This window comes from Sceloporus undulatus, chromosome 2, assembly GCF_019175285.1.
Source record: "Sceloporus undulatus isolate JIND9_A2432 ecotype Alabama chromosome 2, SceUnd_v1.1, whole genome shotgun sequence".
Taxonomy (NCBI): domain Eukaryota; kingdom Metazoa; phylum Chordata; class Lepidosauria; order Squamata; family Phrynosomatidae; genus Sceloporus; species Sceloporus undulatus.
The window spans coordinates 319,979,068-320,001,444 of NC_056523.1; the positions used below are offsets into that span (position 1 = coordinate 319,979,068).

General features: G+C 39.5%; 1 protein-coding gene across 3 annotated transcripts in view; it reads left to right on the forward strand.

Annotated features, from left to right (window-relative positions):
• DYM (dymeclin) overlaps positions 1-22,377 on the forward strand; it is a 263,922-nt gene that overhangs the window by 62,031 nt on the left and 179,514 nt on the right. For all 3 annotated transcript variants that reach the window (XM_042448107.1, XM_042448106.1, XM_042448109.1), the window contains 2 exons: positions 8,093-8,218; positions 10,158-10,300. In XM_042448107.1, coding sequence (XP_042304041.1) covers positions 8,093-8,218; positions 10,158-10,300 — 269 coding nt within the window. The remainder of the gene's footprint in view (positions 1-8,092; positions 8,219-10,157; positions 10,301-22,377) is intronic.

Sequence of the window (22,377 nt, forward strand, 5' to 3'; positions counted from 1 at the left end):
ACAGATGGCTGGTTTTCTGTTTCTGTTGATTTGTGAAGACATGCAGTCCTCATTTTTACAGAAACCCCTAGTAATAAAAAAGACTGCATTTTGCCAGTTTCTTAATGGTCAAGACAAACTACGCAGAACAAGATATGTTAGATGCAGAACATATCTAACAGATATGCCTATTGGACCAACAGGTGTTAAAGCATTGTGAGATGGTGGTCATCTTGAAAGAAAGTGAGTGAGATGGTGGTTTTTATGATTTAATGGGATCCAGCTGCCATTGCTGCTGCTGCTGCTGCTATTATTATTATTATTATTATTATTATTATTATTATTATTATGCTTTATTTATATAGCGCTGTAGATTTACTATTAAGCAAACATGCCAGGCAAGCAGGTCCAATCATAGAGCATGGTGGCTAGAGCATCATTCCAAAGCTCAATACATTCTAGCTTCCACACTTTGAGCTTCTGAGGTTGTCTGCTTGCAAGTATCTTGTTCTCTTTGTGGCAGTTTGCAGTAGCACATGAAGCTCAGAGCATGTAAAATAGATTGACTGGCATCCATGAGCTGCCATTTGCCACCACCATTTGCACCAGAAAGCAAACATCATTTCTTTAAAATAATGATATCTATATAGAAGTGTGTCATGCAGAAATTTATGTAGATGTGTCTATCATATCAGCCTGTAGTTCATATTCTTTATGCAGCCATGATCCTTTTCACTCCTACAGTGTTCCAGTTATGTACATACTGTATTTTGATAATATAAATGGAGAAGGCAACAGATTAATTTTAGTTCATTGCTTGGTGGATATTTTTTAAAAATAAAATTTTTAGAAGCTTTGTTTTCAGTCCCTTTTTGAAAAGGAGCAGTATAGCTTTGGTTCAAACCTTATTTATAATTCAGAATAATATTTTCCAGTATGTAGGCATATATGTTTATGTGTCTGTAGAAGCATGGAGTTAATCTTATCTTCCTTTAAAAGAAGCTTGTGCTGTCTAGACAACTGAACAATTTCAGTAGAAGTTGTTTCATTTTTCCCAAATTAGCTGCTGATGTTCATGCTTCTCTCTTGGAGCTTTTTTATATTTTACATTGCTGGTTTCTTTTTCACATGAAAATTGGACATCCATTTAGTATCCTGATAAAGGCACAGCTGTTTTCTTTGGAAGCTTTGCTGTCATGAAACATGGACCTGTCATCTTTACAGTAATTTTTGGACAGTTGCTGTCTAGTGAATTTGTGGCATGATTTAGAGAAGTCATTCTGATTATGCAAAGAGGCATTGTTGGTACTTCCTGAAACAGTGATACTTCTGTCTGGGGCAGATTAGAGGAAATGGTGAGAGGTGAAAGGGCAGAGTAATATAGGCACGTTCATAAATCATTGTCTTTGTTGGAAGACAACATGGGGCCGCATGGAGATGAGTGATAGCCAGTTCTTCCATTTGAAGACAGTCTACAACCACAGTCAGTGCCTATAAAAATCAATTGCCAAGATCCAAAGTTCCATGGAACAAATTCTAAGAACCCAGTGAGGCTTTCAATGTGTATTTCTTGAACAGAAATGATCTCATCCACTCAAAAATGCTGGATGAAAAGAAAACTATGAAAGGAGTTTTTGGGGAAAAGTTTGCAGACTGAGATGGGATGAGGAAAGCACTGGCCATTGATGCTGAGATTACAATACCACCTCTAATGGTAGAGATGGGAAAGACTTCAACCCAAGACTCTTGGCTGAACTTGGAGTCAAATATAGTTAAATCAATCACATGTGAGCCATTAATTTTTATATGCATGTTACATGATTTGTCTATTGTCGTTCAGTTGCCCAAGTCCCCGCTTTTCTTTAAACAGGGTGCCCTTAAAGAATAATGCTATTACTTGGAGATATAGAATCATAGAGTTGGAAGAGACCACAAGGGCCATCTGATCCAACCCTCCTGCCATGCAGGAACTCACAATCAAAGCATCCCTGACAGATCAAAGACCTCCAAAGAAAGAGACTCCACTACACTCTGAGGGAGTTTATTCCACTGTTGAGCAGCCCTTACTGTCAGGACGTTCCTCCTAACAGTGGAGTTTATTCCACTGTTGAGCAGCCCTTACTGTCAGGACGTTCCTCCTTTTCCCATAGCTTACATCCATTGTTCCGGACCCTGTTCTCTGGAGCAGCAGAAAACAAGCTTGCACCCTCCTCAATATGACAAAAATATGCTGCATCCAGGAATGCATTTCATTGAAGATAATTCATCAGGAAAATGACTTGTGGGGGAGGGGATAAGAGAGTCACAGGAGAAATGTGTGTGCATCTGTGTTGTTGTTGCTGATATGTTGAAGCTACTAGAAATGAAGAGTGTGTATCCATGGAGTTAATTAACAATTCAATATATTAAATTTGTGTTTCATGTAAAAACAAGAGGTTTTGAGATATATAGATATAGCCAAGCTATCTCATGGATCGCTACACATACTTACATGCCTCCAGTTTCTACCCTGAACACACCACTAGTTCCATAGTCTACAACCAAGCCCTCCGATACAATCGTATCTGCTCAGACCCACAAGACAGGGATGCCAAACTCAAGGAATTACAACAAGCATTCCTCAAACTATAGTACCTACCACATGAAGTAAAAAAAAAAAAAAAAGCAAATAAACAAGTCAAGACTTGCACCCAGGACTGATCAATTACAGAAAAGATTGAAGAGAGAAAATGACAGAACCCCACTGGTGGTCACATACAGCTCCCAACTAGGACTACTCAGGTGCATCATCAATGAACTACAACCCATTCTGGACAATAATGCCACACTTGCAAGGGCTCTTTGTAGCAGACCTTTACTCCCCTATAGCCAGCCTCCAAACTCACCCACTGGAAGACACATGACACAGGTGGGGACACAGGTCCTAAGCCTTACCAAAGACCAGGATACCAACTCTGTCTGCACATTTATCCAGGAAATGTCATCACAAGACCTAATGACATCACCCAAAATATTAGGGGAACTTCCATGTGCTCATCTTCCAATGGGTTTTATGGCATACTATGTCAGCAATGCCCTTCAGCACTCTATAGGCCAGTTCCTGCGCCACAGGATAAATAGACATAAATCAGACATTAAGAAAGGGAATACACAAAAACCAGTGATCGAACATTTATTATTATTATTATTATTATTATTATTATTATTAAACTTTATTTCTAGAGCGCTGTAATTATACACATTTCAGTGTGTTCACATTATGAACATTTCAGTCTCCCAGGGCATTCCATCTCAGACCTCAGAACAGTGGTCCTTGGACAAAAGAACTACAAAGGTAGATGGGAAAAAGAAACATCAGAATTGGAGTTCATCCGTAAACTACAGTCCCTCAGCAATGGATTGAACAAGGATAATGGCTTCCTGGCTCACTACACACATTTCAACACTGACCCCATCCTCAGAGGGGCGTCTTACACTCATCTACTCTCCCCACCTACAGGCAAGTTTCTAGTGCCAAACTGATCTTGCCTCTTCATTTCCATACACATTGGCCAGTTCACAATGCCTTTGTTCACTAATGACCATCATTAAAATTGGACATGCTACTTCATTTCCATACACAAAGGATTTTGATCTTGAATTGACATTCTCACATACCAGTGGCATATATATGTCTATATATGCATCTGAGGAAATAGACTGAAGTCTACGAAAGCTCATGCTGCCAACTTCTTTCTTTCAATTAGTGTCAAAAGTGCTACAAGATCTCTCTGCGTAGTCAAGATAGGTTCATATTGCAGAAATTTTGTGTTTGAACAAACCCTTTAAACTATTACACTTCTTAAACTAAGTAACATTGACAATTCAAAACATGCATAAAAGGTATTAACATGTCAGAGACCACAAAGGTTTTTATTTGCCTTGTTATCTTCCCTGCCATCTGGGTGTGTATGTAGGTATGCTCAAATCTTCTCCTTTAACCATTCAGAATTATGAGTGTTGATATTTTAAAAAAACAAAACAAAAGGAGAACAGTCTGCTCAGCACTGTAAAGCTCCTTAGTTCATAAAGGTGCTAAGATTGTAAATGCTTAGGAAAACAACAACAGTACCTTTACTTCTGAAATCTCACAACTGTTCTAATAATAATAATTAATTAATTAATTAATTAATTAATTTGTATCCTACCCAATCAATGAGGAATCTGGGCAGCTAACAACAGTGGGAGTACAGTAAAAATACAATAAATATTCTGGACATCCAAATTTCTGTCATCAACTACTTCCCTACATTAAATTGAAATTAAACCTAAATTTGCAAGAATTGCTTTAACCCTTATTCCTACTAAGTGCATTTTGAAAATAATTACAATCCATAGTTTGCCATTATGACTACGAGAGGCTTTGGGCTTGCTTGCCTTGTTTTGTGTGGAAGAAGAGGAGTTTTAGAAGTTTCTGCCCTGGTGAATGGCAAGCTTTTGTTAATTGTTCCATCTAAATATGGCAATCTTGGTTAATGCCATGGGTCACATCAGCAAGCTATGGTTTTTCATAAGCCAGCATAGCAAGCTTCTAGACTCTTCCCACATACATAAATACAGAGGGCAAGGCAACACACAAGTGCTAGGGTACTTGTGCTCCTAAAAGCAAACCCTGTTTTGCCATTCCATCTGAATGCATCTAGTTTGTATAAGTCAACCATACTGCTAAAAGAGAACCAGAGTGGGTGTTCATTTTCTTTTTGGAATAACCAGCTCAGGACATTTAATTCACGAGGATGAAAACACCTAGCTTTGCTTAGACATGCAGGGGGTACTTTTCATTTCAGGATAGTTTAGCAAACGCTGTTTCATATTTCTTATGGATAATTTTTATTTTTATGGATGAATTTAAATGTGGATAGGAATGGGGCATCACGTTATAGAGTGTCTGAGGTTTGTCCAAAGGGCATGGAATGATTAATAAACAAGGCATGTTAATTCCCTGTTGTAGCCTCTGAATGCACTCCCTTCCTTTCTGTGGAGGTGGGAGAATTAGTAGGGAATATTTCCTGTTTTTTCATTAAGAAGGGAATCGCAGGTCATGTTAGACTTTTGCTTTCAATTACTTTTAAAAAGTAAATTGGGAAGTTTCCCAAGCATTTCTTGATAGTCATAATGAGTGTATTTCTTGCATGCATGTTAGCCATTAGTGGGTGTTAATTTTGGGAGCTATGCCAAGGGGAAAGATTGTGTTCCCATTGAGCTCTTGAATGTATATTCTGAGACCAATAACCAGATATTCAGCTTTGCTTTTCAGTGCTCTAAACTGACCCATCTTCTGTAGCAACTTCTCTTTCACCTTTCTGGTAGACCCGCAGGAAGTATGGCAATCAAACCCTGTTACTGTATTATTTTAAATATACAATGTGAATCAGCTTGCTCTGGCAATCTTCTTAAATTACTGAACTTTTAAACCTCAATGATTCCAGTGAAATAAGTTGGCTGGGTTGAAACTGAAGAAAAAGAAGTACAGTCCGTCCTCGCCTTACGCGGGAGATCCGTTCCGGATCCCTCCGCGTAAGGCAAATTCCGCCTATGCTCGAGCCCCATTGGAAACAATGGGGCTTGTGCGCGGTGGCGCAGCGGCGTGGGCGTGCACGGGGCGCAACGGGCGCGCGCGCCCATTCAATTGAATGGGCTGCGCCACCCCTTCCACCCCGCGCGCACCCCGCGGATTGAGTGCGTATGCTCAAGGACGTGTATGGCGCACCCGCTTATGGCGCGGGCGCACTGTACTTATTTTTCAAAAAGCCATTATAGGTCAGTCTATATTTTAATGGCTCTTACTCTTGTGTTGGATTGCAGCCTCCAACATCCTTGATAATTGGCGGTAGCCTACTGGACATAATGGAGTTATTGCCTGCAAAATCTGGAAACTATTGCTAGAGATGTACCATCCAATGCATCTTTCTCAATTTTGCTACAAAAATAGCCTTGTCTGAATTATCATGTAGTGCTTACATACATGTGTGTGCACATTCATCATTGCCAGATATGGTGTGGGGATGAAGGAAAGCACAAAATAATCCAGTATGGGGTGAGTGTTCCTAAACATTGCACTGTGATGGTTACAGAGAGAGACCCCAACATTGAGCGGCTAGTTGGGTTGCAGCACCATACAGCAAATATACTATCTAGCTAAACACAGACATTTGGACAAGATCATAAAGTGTAAAGACATCACCCTGAATGCTAATGTAAGGATAGTCCCAAGTCATTGTATTCCCCATCACAATGTATGGATGCGAGAGCTGAACAGTGAAAAAAATGGATAGAAAGAAAATCAATTCATTTGAGATGTACTGCTGGAGAAGAATACTGATAATACCATAGGCAGCCAAGAAGACAAACAAATGGGTTCTAGAACAGATCATGCCTAAACTTTCTCTGGAAACCAAGCTTACTAAATTGAGGCTGTCGTATTTGGGCCACATCATGAGGAAAATGATTCATTAGAAAAGACAATGGTGCTAGGAAAGGTGAAAGGCAGTAGAAAGAGAGGAAGACTACATTTCAAATGGTTAGACTCGATAAGGGAAGATTTGCAGGACCTGAGCAGAGAGGCTGAGGACAGGGGATCTTGGAGAGGTCTCATCCACAGGGTCACCACGAGTCAAAATTGATTTGAGGGCAGTTAACAACAACTATAATAGTTTTCTATATAATGTGATTTCATGCAGTTACATATGACTGCAATTATATACAATCATACACACATTTACCTGAGATAAGTTATTGCTGTATGTGTCTTCACATAATTTCTGACTTATGACCACTTTAAGGCGAACCTATAACAGTTTCCTGACAGGATTTGATCAGAGAGGAGTTGCCATGGCCTTTCTTGGAGGCAGAGAGAATGTGAAATTCACCCACTGGGTTTCCATGGCATAGTGGGGATTTGAACCATGATCTATCACTCCTACTCCAGTGCTTAGGCTACTACATCACACTGACTCAGAGTAGGGCCAGTTAAGCATAATGGGTCTTGCATAGATTTGTGTAGGACTGCACTGTAATTTGTAAGTTATACTGTGACTCTGAAAACAAAGGGTTTTTTTAATCCAACAAGCAGTGAAATAAAATTAACATGTTGTCTTTTTCATTTGTGTAGAAAAATACACAAGTACACGACTAGAGTAGGAATGAAGAAGACCTTATCTCTGTGTAAATGAAACTTTTCATTTAAACTACTGACACATTATAAAGGAAGTGTGATGGTTATTGGGGCATAAAATGGATGATCTTGGTTCTCTTGCTCCCTATGAATTTGATTTACCTGAAAATAGGGTTGACATAATTCTCTACTTAAAAAAGGGACAAAATGTAGGACAAAATGTAGACCAAAATATTTGACAAATGTAGGATAAAATTTAGCCCAAAATGTAGGACATTTAAGAAAAACAGAGAACCTTAAATGTCCTACATTTTGGGCTAAATTTTATCCTACAGTTGTCCTACATTTTGTCCCTGTTTTTAGTAGAGAATTATGGTAACCCTACAAGGTTATTGTGAAGCTAAAATGGTGAACAGGAAATGCCCTTCCCAGGAATATCAGGTTAACCTACTCCCTGTTAACACTTTCACCACTACCATCATCACCATCTCCAAAATTCAGAAAGGGTTTCTGCAGCTAACTGGATCCAAATGAAGATGTAGACTTTATATATTTGTATTAATGTTGTGTTTCCTTTAATAATTCTGCATTTTTGTTGAGATGTTTTAATGTGTTTCAAGGTGCCTTGCATCCCAACCTTGAGGAAAGGTAGCATATTTAAACATATTGGAGTAAGGATGGGATGTAAATGTAGCTAATAAACAATAAGATGAAGCACTAAGCAAGGTAGAAATGGAAGAATTTTGAACTCTACAGTCTTGATTCATTGTCTGTTTATAAATACATCTGGAAGAGAGTCTGACTTACTGCTGACAAGAGCCTTGTTTTCAACAACGCCCTTGCTCTAATCTTATTGCGAACACATTAATGTCAAGCATTGGCCAGTAACAGGGAAAAAAACGGCTAACAAATATATATGTATTGGTTTTAATTAGTACTATTATTATTATTTCTTTGCAGAGACATAACATATAGTATTTCTCTGGAAGCTGTAACAGCTCTTGTCGTTTTCCTCTCCTGCCAACTGTTCCACAAGGAAATTCTGCGGGAAAACATCGCACACAAATACCTCATGCATGGTCGATGGTATGTCAAACCACAGTGCCACTTTCTATATAGATTGTTTTCATTATTGGGAGTAAATGCTAGTGCTTGCCCCTCAGAATATTGCAAAGTCTTTTTCATTTGACTATGTGTTTACCTGTGATGCCAAAGTGTCTCTCAAAATAACTATGAACTGAGCCTTACAACAGTGGAAGACACTAAAATTTTTGATTGATACATATAAAGAATTGCCTAGGCTGTGAAAATGGGTGCTGATGTGAAATACACAATACTTTGTCGTGTACCATTCTGCACTACTAGTATAGAATCCTGATTAATTTGTGAGGTTTAGCAGATCTAGAGTAAGCTTAGTACATGAGAAAGTGCCTCTGAATTATTACTTAATTTATTTCTCTCAGCATCTTTTTGAGGCTGCAGTTCTCATGTTGAGGGAAAGGTGAGAGATCCTCCAGTACTTAGGTCAGTGTGGTGTGGGTGAGGGAAAGCCTAGAGTTCCCAATTTAACTTGAGAAGTCTTCCAAAAGGAGCAATCTGCTTATTTTCCAGCAGCTCACTGACTACCTTATGCAACCTTTTCTTCCTTGCTATTGCTGTTTCCACTGTTGTTGGCCTGCTGGTCTACTATCCCCAAACACAATCTACATAGGGCAAATAGTAGCAGGCCAGTGGAAGCTATTCCAGAGGCAGCAGCCCCATTCCTCAAGCACTGAAAGTATAGGGAGAGCTGCTTCATCCAGTTGCCCTGTAGCTCCTTGGAATATATGACAAGTTTTCAGATGAACAAATAAGCCACCTCAGATTCTTGGTTGTGAGTACAATATTTAGCTGATGGTTGACAGAACAAGGTGACTTGCCTCTTTTTTTTAATGACTGTGGTAAACCAAAATTCTTAAAAGCAGAACAAAACAAAAGAATACTCCAGATCACATAGGTCACTGATGGCAAACATATGGCATGTGTGCCAGAGGTGGCACTCAGAGTCCTCTGTTTGGGCACATGTGCCATCGCCGCAGCACAGAGTTTGCCAGAGTTTGCCACTGGTAAGCCAGAGGGACATGGCACTTTGCAATAAACAAGTAGGTTTTGGGTTGCGGTTTGGGCACTCGGCCTCTAAAAGGTTCACCATCACTGACATAGGTAGCCAGTGATTCCTCTGTGTTCATGTTTTTTTAACTGTTTATGTCCATGTGTTAGGATTTTTTCCCCAGATTTTTCATTCACTGGTTGCTTCTTCTGTAGCTCCTTTTGGATCCCAGCCTAGATTAATTTGATATATTTAGAAAGTGGGGCTAGGGTTCAAAAGTGTGAGAGGTGCTGTCTTGAAGGGCATTTGTATTGTAAGATGGTGAACCTCATGGCTGAGTGAGCATTCAGATCTATTGCAAATATATTACCATTTTTGGAGGATATTTATGGATGTATGTATATATTTATTTCATTTATATGTCACCTTTTTCACAGAGTGGGACTCAAGGCACAGAGGAAAATGGGTTAAAACACAACAATGCAGTTTTAAAAAACAATAAAATTATTGCCTTTAAAACAATATAATTATTTCAAAAGCATATAAAGTTTAAAAAAGAACATACCCCAATAACAGGCCTCTCTGGGAGCAATTGCATATTAAAAGCCTACTGAAATAAAAAAGGTATTTGGCTTCTGGCAAAAAGAAAAAATACATTTAGGGACTTGAGATTTATTTTTGAATACATATTCCTTAAGCCCAAGTCTAGCTGGTGTTAAGAACTTGTAAATTTATTTTCCACTAACCTATTTTCAAATTTTGGGTTTTTTTTTTAAACCAGCCAACCAACCAACAGTTTAAACCCTGACATGTTATACAGTTTTGTAAAACAGTGAAACACTATCCTAGTGAAAAGAATTGCATGAATTTGACATTTAAATTTTGTTTTAGTTCCGTTAGAGATCAGCTAAAATGTTGGCTGTTTTGCATTTTCAGTCTCCCATACACCAGCAGGCTTGTGAAAACATTGCTATATAACTTCATCAGACAAGAGAGGAGCCCTCCTCCAGGCACCCATGTCTTTCAGCCAGAGCCAGATGGAGGGGGACTACTTTATGGAATTGCATCAGGAGTAGCAAGTGAGTCTTACTGTACCAGTGCAATCTGTGTATATGCCTGAATGACATCAAATGTTTCATTTGTACTGCATGTATAGTTTACTTGCTTTTCTGAGGAAATGAAGATGTGATTACGGCAGGAGGAGCAAAAATGGAAGCAGAACACAGCTTAAGCTCTTCTGAGTAAAAGGGATTGTGATGTGAGTTTTAATAAAACCTTAGAAAAGCCTGCCATCAATTCTGCAGCAAGGATATCTAGTGAGTGAATGTGTGCCTGTGTCTGCAAGGGTGAGAGTCATTGCAGTCTAGTTTTCCACTTCAGTTCTCACAGAAATTCTTCTAAAATAAATATGAGTTCTGTTTGATCCTTCTAAGAAATAGACAGTAGAAGTAATCTCCTTCTTCACTATTTTTATCTGAAGAGTCCATTACTTAAGGAACATCCCACTTGTCTGGCCTGCTGGGGTCCCAGTTTAGCTCTCTGATCCTCTCTAGATACCCTACCCCTCTCCAATAGTTCCATTTGTCTGGCGGTTTTCTGGCTTTTATATGTTATCTCAAACATTCTGGAAGTGTTTCTCCTAAGTGCAGTTTAAGAGCTTTCAGCTAAAACAATGTAAGAGATGCTGATAGTTTTGGTCCCAAGATGTTGCTTTTGGCCCATTACTGGAATGTTGCTATGAGAATGAATGTCTCTGAAGTTGAATTTGGCCCTCAAGATGAAAGAGGTTCTCCACCCTTGATTCAATCCATGGATGCTGGGGGCTGTATTACATGCATTTCAAAGGGCATCAATTGCAAGTGTAGCTGATAGTTTGTCCAGCCATCAAATGGATCATGTTACTTTCTGCTTTGATGGCTGTTGAGACTTCATGCCCTCAGTTTTGGTCATGCAAAGCACCCTCTTAACCACATTGTTACCACATCTTCCCTAATATCTCCAGGAGATACTATACATCATTTGTACTTGTGAGCAGTCACTTTCATTGCTGCAGCAGCTGCACATTCCACTAAGAGAATACTTTCTGTGCTATATGAATACATTTTGTTTTGCTCATATAGATTTTCTTTCACTTCTGTTAAGATGGGAATAATAGTTTGGTTGCACTACCATTTTGGGCATCTGTTTTCAGCATGAACCGGTTCTCTGTCTGTAGGGAATGCTGACAAGACCTAACCACAGTGCTGTGTGTGGTAGGAAGGCTTTCATATGCATTTTATTTCCTCTCCTCCCCACCCCCCACTTTGTCTGTGACTCTCTTGCAACAAAAACAATTAAAGCAGATTGTCTGCACTTCCTCCCCGTTGGAGACCCCACGGTATGCTAAATGTTAATTTTAAACATACAGACTTTTTAAATTCTTCTTTTCTTTTAAGGTAGTAGGGAGCAAGGAAGACTTTAAAAATGGATTCTTCAGTGTAATATGATGTACTCATTGTATTTGTGCGCAGACTAAATTTAACACTTTTGTGGTTATAAATCAGAATAAAGAATGCCTTGTAACTTTTGCAGTAGAAGTTTTGTTGGAGAATCATAGAATCATAGAGTTGGAAGAGACCGCAAGGGCCATCCAGTCCAACCCCCCTGCCGTGCAGGAAATCCAAATCAAAGCATTCCCGACAGATGGCCATCTAGCCTCTGCTTAAAGACCTCCAAGGAAGGAGACTCCACTACACTCCGAGGGAGTTTGTTCCACTGTTGAACAGCCCTTACTGTCAGGAAGTTCTTCCTAATGTTGAGGTGGAATCTCTTTTCCTGTAGCTTGCATCCATTGTTCTGGGTCCTAGTCTCTGGAGCAGCAGAAAACAAGCTTGCTTCCTCCTCAATATGACATCCCTTCAAATATTTAAATAGGGCTATCATATCACCTCTTAACCTTCTCTTCTCCAGGCTAAACATCCCCAGCTCCCTAAGTCATTCCTCATAGGACATGGTTTCCAGACCTTTCACCATTTTAGTCGCCCTCCTTTGGACACCTTCCAGTTTTTCAACATCCTTTTTAAATTGTGGTCCCCAGAACTGGACGCAGTATTCCACGTGGGGCATGACCAAAGCAGATAATCTTCTGAGGAGTTACTTAAAGAACTTGTAGTCTCCTGGTTATGGAATAGCCTTTCCAGAGAAGTTTGCCTTTATGGTCTTTTTGGCACTAGGTGTAGAGCATTTTATCAAGTAACGTCTTCTTGTGTTTCAGCTTTTTATTGTTTTGCAGTGTATTTTTAATGGTGAATCTGACTTGTGAGTCACTCAGTTAACTATGGATTGGCTATAATAATATAATTCAAATAAAAATAACAAAAATGCTATTTATTTTATCTGTAACCCCACCTTTCTTCCAAGGAACTCACAGCAATGTACTCTGTTCCTTCTCCCCTTACCCCACATTATCCACCCAAGAGCTATATGACATAGATTAGATTAAATGTACAACTGGTACAGGATTACCCAATGGACTGTTTAGATATATATAGCTTTGAGCATGGATCTCCTGAGTTCTAGTCCAGCACACAAAATAAATTGTGTGTCCTGGTTGCCAGTGTCCTGGTCTGCATGTAGGATGTCCTTGTAAGTTTGCAATATACATCAGGATCAGTATTAGCTGCAGGTAGTCAGTATGTAATGGTGACTCTGTCTGGAACTTGAGCAAGTCTTGGCAAATATCTTGAAGGATTTTTATATTTCAGCCTGCAGTGGAACAGATATTTCATGCTGAGTTAGTGAGGCAGAAAGTAAAATAAATCCAAAAGTAGTGATGGAAGTCCAGAAACTTTAGAGGTGACCTCTAAAGAGTAATGCATGTTACTCTTTCTGTCCTACAGTTAAGAGACATGAAAGTGGGTGATCTAGTGACTTGGGATCTTTTGCTTTTGCAAAATACTTTACTGAGTGGTTTTGAAAAGGCAGTCCTGTGTTAACATGCCAAGAAAGTTGACTATGACAGTGCATCTGATTCTCCTCATGGAGGCAGTAAAAGAGCATGTCTTTGTTACTTGGAATAAGTAGAGGGTTGTGTAGCTCAAAGGAAGAGGCAGCCACCCACAACCGTTGTTGGCTCTATTTAATTTAGAAACACGCATATCATTTAATGTTTTGACTTGCAAGACTAATGCTGTTCTTTCAACATAGCGAAGTTTCTGTTTCCTCTAAAATCCTGGATAAATTGCTTAAATAGTTCCAGCCTGGTGTTTTAGTGATTCATGATAATAATCATTGCTCCAAACTAGCAGGAAGGTCTCTCTCCACTCCCAATTTTGTATAGTGAATTGTCTAGAAAGATCTTACGTACAAAACTATCAAAGTGCTTTAGGGACTTCTGCTGTAGAATGAAAGGCGACGATTGGTGTAAATGTTGCCCTAAGCAGCTTGATGCCCGGAAAAACTGGAAACAAGACATTTCATAATGCTGTCCCTGAAAAATCAGAGCAAGAGATCTGCTTTTAGCAGCAGCCAGCACTTCAGTATGGAATAATCCAAACTCATGGATGGAATGGGGGGAAAGGTGTGCTTGAGGTGGCAGTCTGGAATAAAAGTTTGAAAATAGGAGAAGTTACACAAATGGGATTTTCCTTTCACACATATTCATGACAGTTTTTTTACACTTCTGTGAAATTCTGGGAAGACTATGTAGGGTTTCCCATATTATCCTGTCTATGCACCAATTAAGCCCTTGCCCACTCAGCGTCAGCAGTGTTTTCAACATAAAGTATACCCAAATCATCCCCCAGTTCTTGTAGAACACAGATTTTTCCATTGACATACAGAAATATATTCACATTTGAAAACTACAGATTTTATTTGCCACATGTTTTTGAATCTGTGGGCACATTTAGAATTTTGGAGAAGGTGTTATGAGTCCCATCTCAAAATGGTTGCCAGCGTGAGTGAAGCCAGTCACAAAGCATAATCATTTCACAGAAAGCAAACTTACGTGAGAAACAAGTAATGTAAACCTACACTTTTCCAACAGCATACCTTTTTCAAAGCAAGCAAACCATTCAGTTTCCAAAAAAAATTCTAAATGTACCCTCCATATTTGTTTCTCCAGATTAATATATAGAAATGGCTAGTTTAAGAGTAAATACAACAGGAACTGATATGACTACTGGAATTAGGAAACAATTGTAATGAGAGAAGTGCCACCTCCGAAAAACTTACAGCTCTGATAGGCTGATATGGGAAGTTGCGGTCCTTCATATAGCCTGGAATTGAGATATATAGAGCTTAATAGTTCATAACCAGCACTTTGAATTGTGTTCAGAAAAAAAACTGGCAGCTAATGGAGCTGTTGTAAAAAATAAGTTGCATGCTTCCTGTTACCAGTCCATTGTAAATGATCTGGCTGCAGCTCGTTGGACCAGCTGAAGTTACCAAACATAAGCAGCCCAACACAAAGTGTGTTACAGTAATCCAAAAAAGATGTAACTAAGGCTTGTGTCACTGTGACTAAATCAGATGTCCTTAAACAGTTGTTACACTAGGATTAATTGTGCAAATGCACTCCCAGCCACCACAGACACATAAGTATCCAGGTTCAGAATTGAATTCAGGAGTGCACTCAAACTGTAACTCTGTGTTTTACTCAGGAAATGAAAATCTAAGAAAAACTGGGGTGGCATTAATAGTGAGGAGAGATGTAGCAAAAGCAGTGAGAGGATGTAATGCAAAGAGGATCTAATAATATCAATAAGACTTCAGAGAGAATCCATCAGTATCCATAATCAAAATTTATACAGAGGCAGCAGAAGAAGAAATTGAAAGATTCTATGCTAGAGTCCAGGAGGAAATTGATTACACACCAGAACCAGACATGATGATAATAATTGGTAATTGGAATGCAAAAGTAGGAAACAGAGCAGACCCAAATATTATTGGAGAACTTGGTCTAGGATGCAGAAATGATATGGGAGGACTACTGACTGATTTTTGGGAGGCCAACAATTTGTTCATTGCAAACATATTGTTCAGGCAACCAAAAAGATGACTGTATATATTGACATCACACACTGATCAATATGGAAATCAAATAGGCTACATAATTGGAAGCAGAAAATGACAAAGCTCCATCCTTTCTGCAAAAACAAACCACAGTCCAGGAGCAGATTGTGGCACATGCTAATATCAAAAATTAGAATAAAGTTAAAGAAGAACAAGAAATCAATCATCATGCCAAAATACAACCTTAAGAACATCCTCATAGAATTTAAAGATAATGTACAAAATAGATTTTTACTATCAAGGCTAATTAACTGAGAACCAAAAGAACTCTGGACTGAAACCAGAAACATTGTCAGGGAAAAGGGCCAAAATACACTCTCTGCAGCCAAAAGGAAAGAATAATGTCGCTGGATGACAGATTAAACTCTTCAAGCAGCTAAAGACACAGGAGAAGTAAAAATAAAAGATGACAGAAATATGTCTGAACCCTGAACTCAGCTGTTCAAAAACTTGTACGCAGAGACAAAGAGAACTACAACAGATTGAACATCCTTTACCCAAAATGCTTGGGACCAGAAGTGTTTTGAATTTCAGATTTTTGGGGATTTTGGAATACTTGTTACTTGCATATACTTACAAAAGATATATCTTGGAAATGGGACCAAAGTCTAAACACAAATTTCATATAAGTTTTATCTACACCCTGTACATATATTCTGAAGATAATTTTATACAATATTTCTAAATAATTTTGTGCATGAAACAAACTTTATCAGAAGGCAACATTGTCACTATCTTAGCCACTCATGAAAAAAGTTTTGGTTTTTGGAGTATTTTGGATTTCATAATTTTGGATAAGGGAGAATCAACCTATATAATCAATGGAAAGAAATAGAAAGCTGACCAAGTAAAGGAAGAACAAGAAATCTGCCTTCATTGGGAACTAGATATGAAGAGGGTGTCCCGATTGTTTCTGCTGGACTTCTCAGCGGCTTTCATTACCATCAACCATGTTATATTTTTGGGCTGCCTTGCTGGGATGCAATCTGATGAAACTGTTGTAAAGTGGCTCCATTCATACATGGAGGTGGAAACCCAGAAGGTGGTGCTGTTCAACCCCTTGGCCACAGGCCTATGAGGTCCCACACATTTCCTCTTTCTTCCCAGAACTATTTAATATATACAAGAAACCATGAGAGAAGATGTCTGGAGTTTGGGGGTTTTGTGTCATAAGTATGCTGATGACACTTCACTATCTCTCACTGCTCAAGTCTTGCAGACTCAGGGCTGTGTCCTCCTTGATTGAGTCTGTCCATCTGTAATGTGATCTTCTTTTCATACTGCCTTCTAATTATTTCATTGTCTTCTTTGTTTACTTTAAAGTCATGTAAATCAACTGTGGTCATTATTTTTGTTTTTTTTTAATGTTAATTTGTAAACCTGCCTTTGCACTTTCTTCCTTGACTTTCTTCAGTAATCCTTCCAAGTGCTATTTTCTTCCAGTAGTATGATGTCACTGGCATATCTTAAATTGTTGATGTACTTTCCTCCAATTTAATGTCTCTTCCCTTTGACTCTAAACCTGCTTTACATACGATATGTTCATCTTACAAGTTAAACAGACAAGTAAATAAAATGCAGGCTTACCTGTCCTCTTGCTAACTGGAAACCAATTTTTCTCAGCTTTGCCCACCAGGATTCTCTATTCAGCAGCAGGCAAGATTTGGGCAGTAGGAGGTGGAGTTCCAGTGGTCTGTCTTGATTTCTTCCCCCTGACCAAGTGCCCTCTTTCACAGTGTGAGTGTGTTTATGTAAAGTGGGTAGCTGCGACAGAATAGAAATTCAGTTTGTGTACTGCCCACACTGCAGTTTAAGAGTCTCCATTCTTGAGCTAGCCTGGGTGGTCTCAGGGTTGGTGTTGGAGATTCCACAGCTAGTAGTACTGGGGGACTTCAACATCCATGCTGTGACTGCCCTATCGGGAGTGCCTCAGGCCTTCATGGCTTTCATGACAACGATGGATCAGTGCCAAATGGTATCTGGCCTTACTCATGATGCTGTGCACCCTCCGGACCTTGATTTCTGTGCTGGGTGGGGTGATAGTGATCTTGATGTGAACTTTTCACAGTTTTGTTGTCATGGACAGATCATTGCCTGATCAGGTTTAGACTAAGACTCAGAACCTTTGCAGGGATGAGGGACCAATTAGGATGGTTTGCCCCAGGAGCCTAATTGATCTGGACAGATTTCTGATGGCTCTTGAGGATTTTCCTATCATCTTGGCAGGCAATTTCTGTTGAAGCTGTGGCTGACCTTTGGAATGAGGAAATGGCCAACGTAGTGCACACAATAGCTCTTGAGCATCCCCTCTTATGGAGTGGAGCCAAACCAGCCCCCAGGTTTCCCAGGGAGATGATGGTGATGAAGCAGGTGAGACAGTGATGAAGCAATTAGAGAGACATTGGTAGAAGATGCGAAGCAAGTGTGACCAAACACGGGCTAGAGCCTATTTGAAGGCTTACTCTGTAACAAAGGCCCTGTACAGATGGGCCTGATAGCACATACTCAGTACATGCTAGGGTTGCCTGGGTGTGTCCTTTTCAGACACTCCCTAACCCTAGTACATACTGAGTACGTCAAAATGGCGGCGACCTGTCTACATGGGCGCCACCATTTTGATGTAACAGCCGTGTCACGTCCAAATGGTGCAGTTATGTGCTGGCGCCACTGAAGGGCACTTGTGGCGTCCTTTCAGCAGAGCCGAAAGGAACTCCAAAACAGAGCTCCTTTCATGCGGCGTATCGCTGGTGTGGCCTTTACACCACCGTGCAAGCGATGCTGAAGAGAAAGGATCCAAGCGGACCCTTTCTCTCTTTCCCCGTCACTGAAGCCCCAAGGACACCCCTTTTCAGGCCAGGGGAAGCGGCATTTTGCCGCTTACCTGAGGCCTGGAAAAGTGGCAGATGGGGGCTTCAAGGCCTGCCGCTGTGGCAGCTCAGGCCCCGATCCGTCGGGGAAAGGGGCAGGTGCGGGCCGCCGCCAATATGAGCTGCAAAGAAATGATTTTCTGCTGCTACCATTGCATCTGAAGGGAGCTGTCAAGCAGAGCTGTTCTGAGTGGTCAGAGATCTATTACATACTGTTCCTGAGGTAGAAAATGCAGACAATTGTGTACAATTTGCACAGCACTTTGCAGATGAAGTTGCTCAGATCCACTCTAACTTGGATGTTGTAGTTAGGATAGTGTCAGTGGATGTAACTTTGGCAATGCCTTGTCCAATTTTAATGTATATTTTTCAGTTTGTGCCGCCTGAGGATGTGGGCAACATCCTTGGTGAGGTCAAAGCTCTCCATAATTGGCTGGATCCCATTGTCAGCAGAAAGATTTGCCCTGGTGGAGAGGAAACAGTGCAGGTTCAATAGGGTAGTGAAAAAATAGTGTGAGAGCCATTGTTGTGTGAGAGCCACCATGGTGTACTTGCTTGAGTGTACTTCTTTGAGCCAGTTTTTGTTAAACTTCCTTTTTTGACCCTTGAAAGACTTGCCCACTGACATGCAGATCTGCCCTAATAAAATAAAATAAAAAATCACTGTACACTTTTTTTATATTCTGAAGGAAGCAGTCTCCTGACGTTAGGGTAGCTGGCAAGCAAGCACCGTGAGTAAGTGGTTTCCCAGTGGCCTCAAGTCTGGCATATCATGTGGAAGAAATTTTGGAATTCCTAACCTCAAAATGTTTGGGGCCACTTTTTGTTGGAAAGACAGCAGGCAAATGTTGTGAGCAAATAAGTGTTTATCTTTCCAATTACATAGAAGACACATTAGGTATTACATTCATATACATTTTTCACCCTATCGTACAGGTTTGACTGCCAAATGTTGAGTTTGCCCAACCATATGCAGTGCCTCCATGCCAGTTTTGCACATACCTGGCAGATTTTGGCATGGGTAAATTACAGATTTTTGGGCTGACACAAAGATGGCTGGAAGCATCAGCCCTTGCTGCATGGACATCTGCCAGAGGAAAGTACTTTTCACCAGTTTCTATATGGGTACGATAATTCAATCATCTCCCTTCTTTTTCTGGGACTAGCAATTGTCAGGATTAAGGAATCTGTTCTGAAAGAATGTAGGCAACAGCCATGGCAAGTAAGGATATTTGTCTTAATTTGCCTTTTTGGATGTGAAAATTTGAGGGAAGTTTTCTTTTGCTTGTCCCATTTATTATTATTTTTTTAAGATGCAAAGGCTTGGTTAAGGATGTAGGAAAGTCTCTGACTTTGACATTTATTTCTTTTAATTTTGGCCAAGCTGTTAACAGGATTATAACAAACAACATTATTTTTTCACCGAACACTTTAAAGAACCAACTCTAATGAAATGTGTTCTGCCAAGCTAGATTTTCCAACACAAGTATGAGATTTTTTTTTAATTCAGCCTCTGATAAATGGTTGTTTTTCCTTTTGAACAAGCCATCAAAAATATTTTTCCTTTTTTCTGTGAAAGCTTGCCCAGCCAAATTATAACAAGACTAAAATAGTGTTTCTGCGCTTAGTAAAATAACAGTGTGTGGGTAAAACTAACTGCTTATGTGTCACAGATTAAATTTAATTACCCCCTTCTCAGATTGGCAGTTACACATTAGTAGATCTGGGGCTCTATATGGCTACATTTGGGGTGGGATAAGGTGGTTTGTGTGGGTAATCTGACTTTGGTGACTTTTTCTAGCAGACTGATTTGTAGAAAAGTGACACAGTCATTGGATGAAAATATAAGATTCAGGTGAAGAAATGTCAGTTAAAAATGGATGTCACTGCTTAGCATGAAATTAACACTGGCATAAAATCTTTTATCACTTGAAGGCTCTATTGCCTCAAAATGCGATGGTGACTTCTGTTGGCACCTTTTGTTCAATTCCTCTTCTTTTGAGTGTAACACCCAACCCTAGAGGATGTTCTATTTGTATTTCTCATTTTAAGTTCTTATTTCCCTTGTAGATTTAGATATGGTAAATGAAGTGTTAAAACAGTCATCCCTCTTTGGCAAAGTCCTACCAGATCACCCAAAGCATCAAAACAAACAAACAAACAAACAAAAAACCTCAACAACCCCGGGGCATTGAAAATAACTGAAACTTTGTGAATAGTGGAAATACACTCCCAACTCCTGATACATAGAACAAAAACTGTCTGAAAATATTCAGAAATGAAAATTAATTTATTTAGGGCTTTGTTTTGGCCAGTTTTCAGAGCATTGTGTAGCTCACTGTAGGGGTAAGAATTTTGTAATTTATTTTGAGTTATTTTAAAATGGATATTTTTTTTAAAAAAAATCAATAAGAAAGACAAAAATGTGTGCAATGCCATCGGCCCCAGGCCCTCTTCTGCATCCATGGGCCTTGATAATTTATACGGATACTACTTCTAGCCCTGCATGCAAATGGCTTGGCCTTAGCTAGCAATATTAAGATCTGTGTAAGTACCACCCACATCCTGTTCTTGCATTGCAAGATAACCAAAGTTATATAGAGGTGCAGCAGCCCCTCACATGTTGTAGGGCTCTTATTTGAAAGTAGTGGATAGGAAATCCTACATCAAAGTAGGGAAATGATTCTTAGTTATGGATATAATGGAAGTTTATGACAAGGTTGGTACCTAGGTGATGCCTTTGATACAGTGTGAAGGTTTTGGTATGGGGGAGAAAATAGATGACTATAAATATGAGAGTTTTTGCTGTTTGGCTATCTTCTAGCAAATGAACTATCTAATCAGGAGTTTCTTAGATTAAATCATTGTTTTTGTGTTTTAATCTCAGAAGTTTGATCTCAGCCAGGCAAATCAAACCCTGTTTTTAATTTGAAAACATTCCTGGCTGTTAGCTGTACTCTTACCAGTCAGAAGTCACAGCAGTCACAACCCAAAAACAAAGAAAAGTTAGCAACAACAAGAAGAAAGTGTATCATCACATAGTGAATCTAGATCATATTGTATTTATTGAAGCTGGACTTGAGCATATTGGCTAGCTACAACGAAAGCCAGTTACATTCCTGTTAGATTAGTTAACAGGGCAGGCAAACTCTTTGGGTGTTGCTGCAATGGCAATTTCGACTTGTGAGCCAGAGGGAAATTTGATGCTGCAAAAGAGACCTTGGGGAAAGTGATACATTTCTTGGAAGAAGGCAGTGGATGAACACTTTCCCTTATTGGTTTTCCCCTGTGTCTGAGGAGGTTGAGTAAGAGCCTCCCTAGATTGCCCTTTAACATTATCATCTCAGTACCCTCCACCAAATCCTTGGCAGTGAGCAAACAATAGACTGTGTGAACTGCAGAGGTACAGTACTGATCTTTGTTCCAACATGGTAGGTTAAACATATGAGAGAGTATAGATGAAATGGCAGAAGAACCTTCATGTCTCTTGCTTTCTTAGAATTGTTCAGTCTCCAGGGAACTGAATGAATAGCTTTATCTTTATTACTGAAAATAAAAAGCTGGTCTTTCCGATAATACTAAGGATTCACAGTAAGCATTGTTTCACCCCTGTTCTTCAGTTGTTGTTGCCTTGAAGAATGCATTGCGCATTATTTAGAAAATAGCAAAATTAAATGTGAGGATTTTAAGTTAAGTAGCTGATATCTTCAGGTTAAAACAGATAGGATTAGGCGGTTTAATTTAGGCCTGCCTTGGTTTATCCTTATATCGTTCTTTAAATGTCCCACTCTTACTTCTTTGTTTTTAATTCTGTACTTTTTTTCTCCTATTTTCCTCTCTTTGTCAGTGGTTTTCAACCCTTTTCTTGATTGAGAAACCCTTACAACATGGAATCAGAATCATAGAATTGGAAGAGACCTCAAGGTCCATCTGGTCCAACTCCCTGCCATGCAGGATTACACAGTCGAAGCACTCCTGACATGACAATTCAACCTCTGTTTAAAAACCTCCAAAGAAGAAGACTCTAACACACTCTGAGGGAGTATGTTCCACTGTTGAACTGCTCTTACTGTCAGGAAGTTCTTCCTAAAGTTGAGGTGGAATCTCTTTTCCTGTAGTTTGAATCCATTGGCCCATATTCTATTCTCTGAAGCTACAGGAAACAAACATGCTCTGTCCTCAGTGTGACATCCTTTCATATATTTAAATATGGCTATCATATTACTCTTAACCTT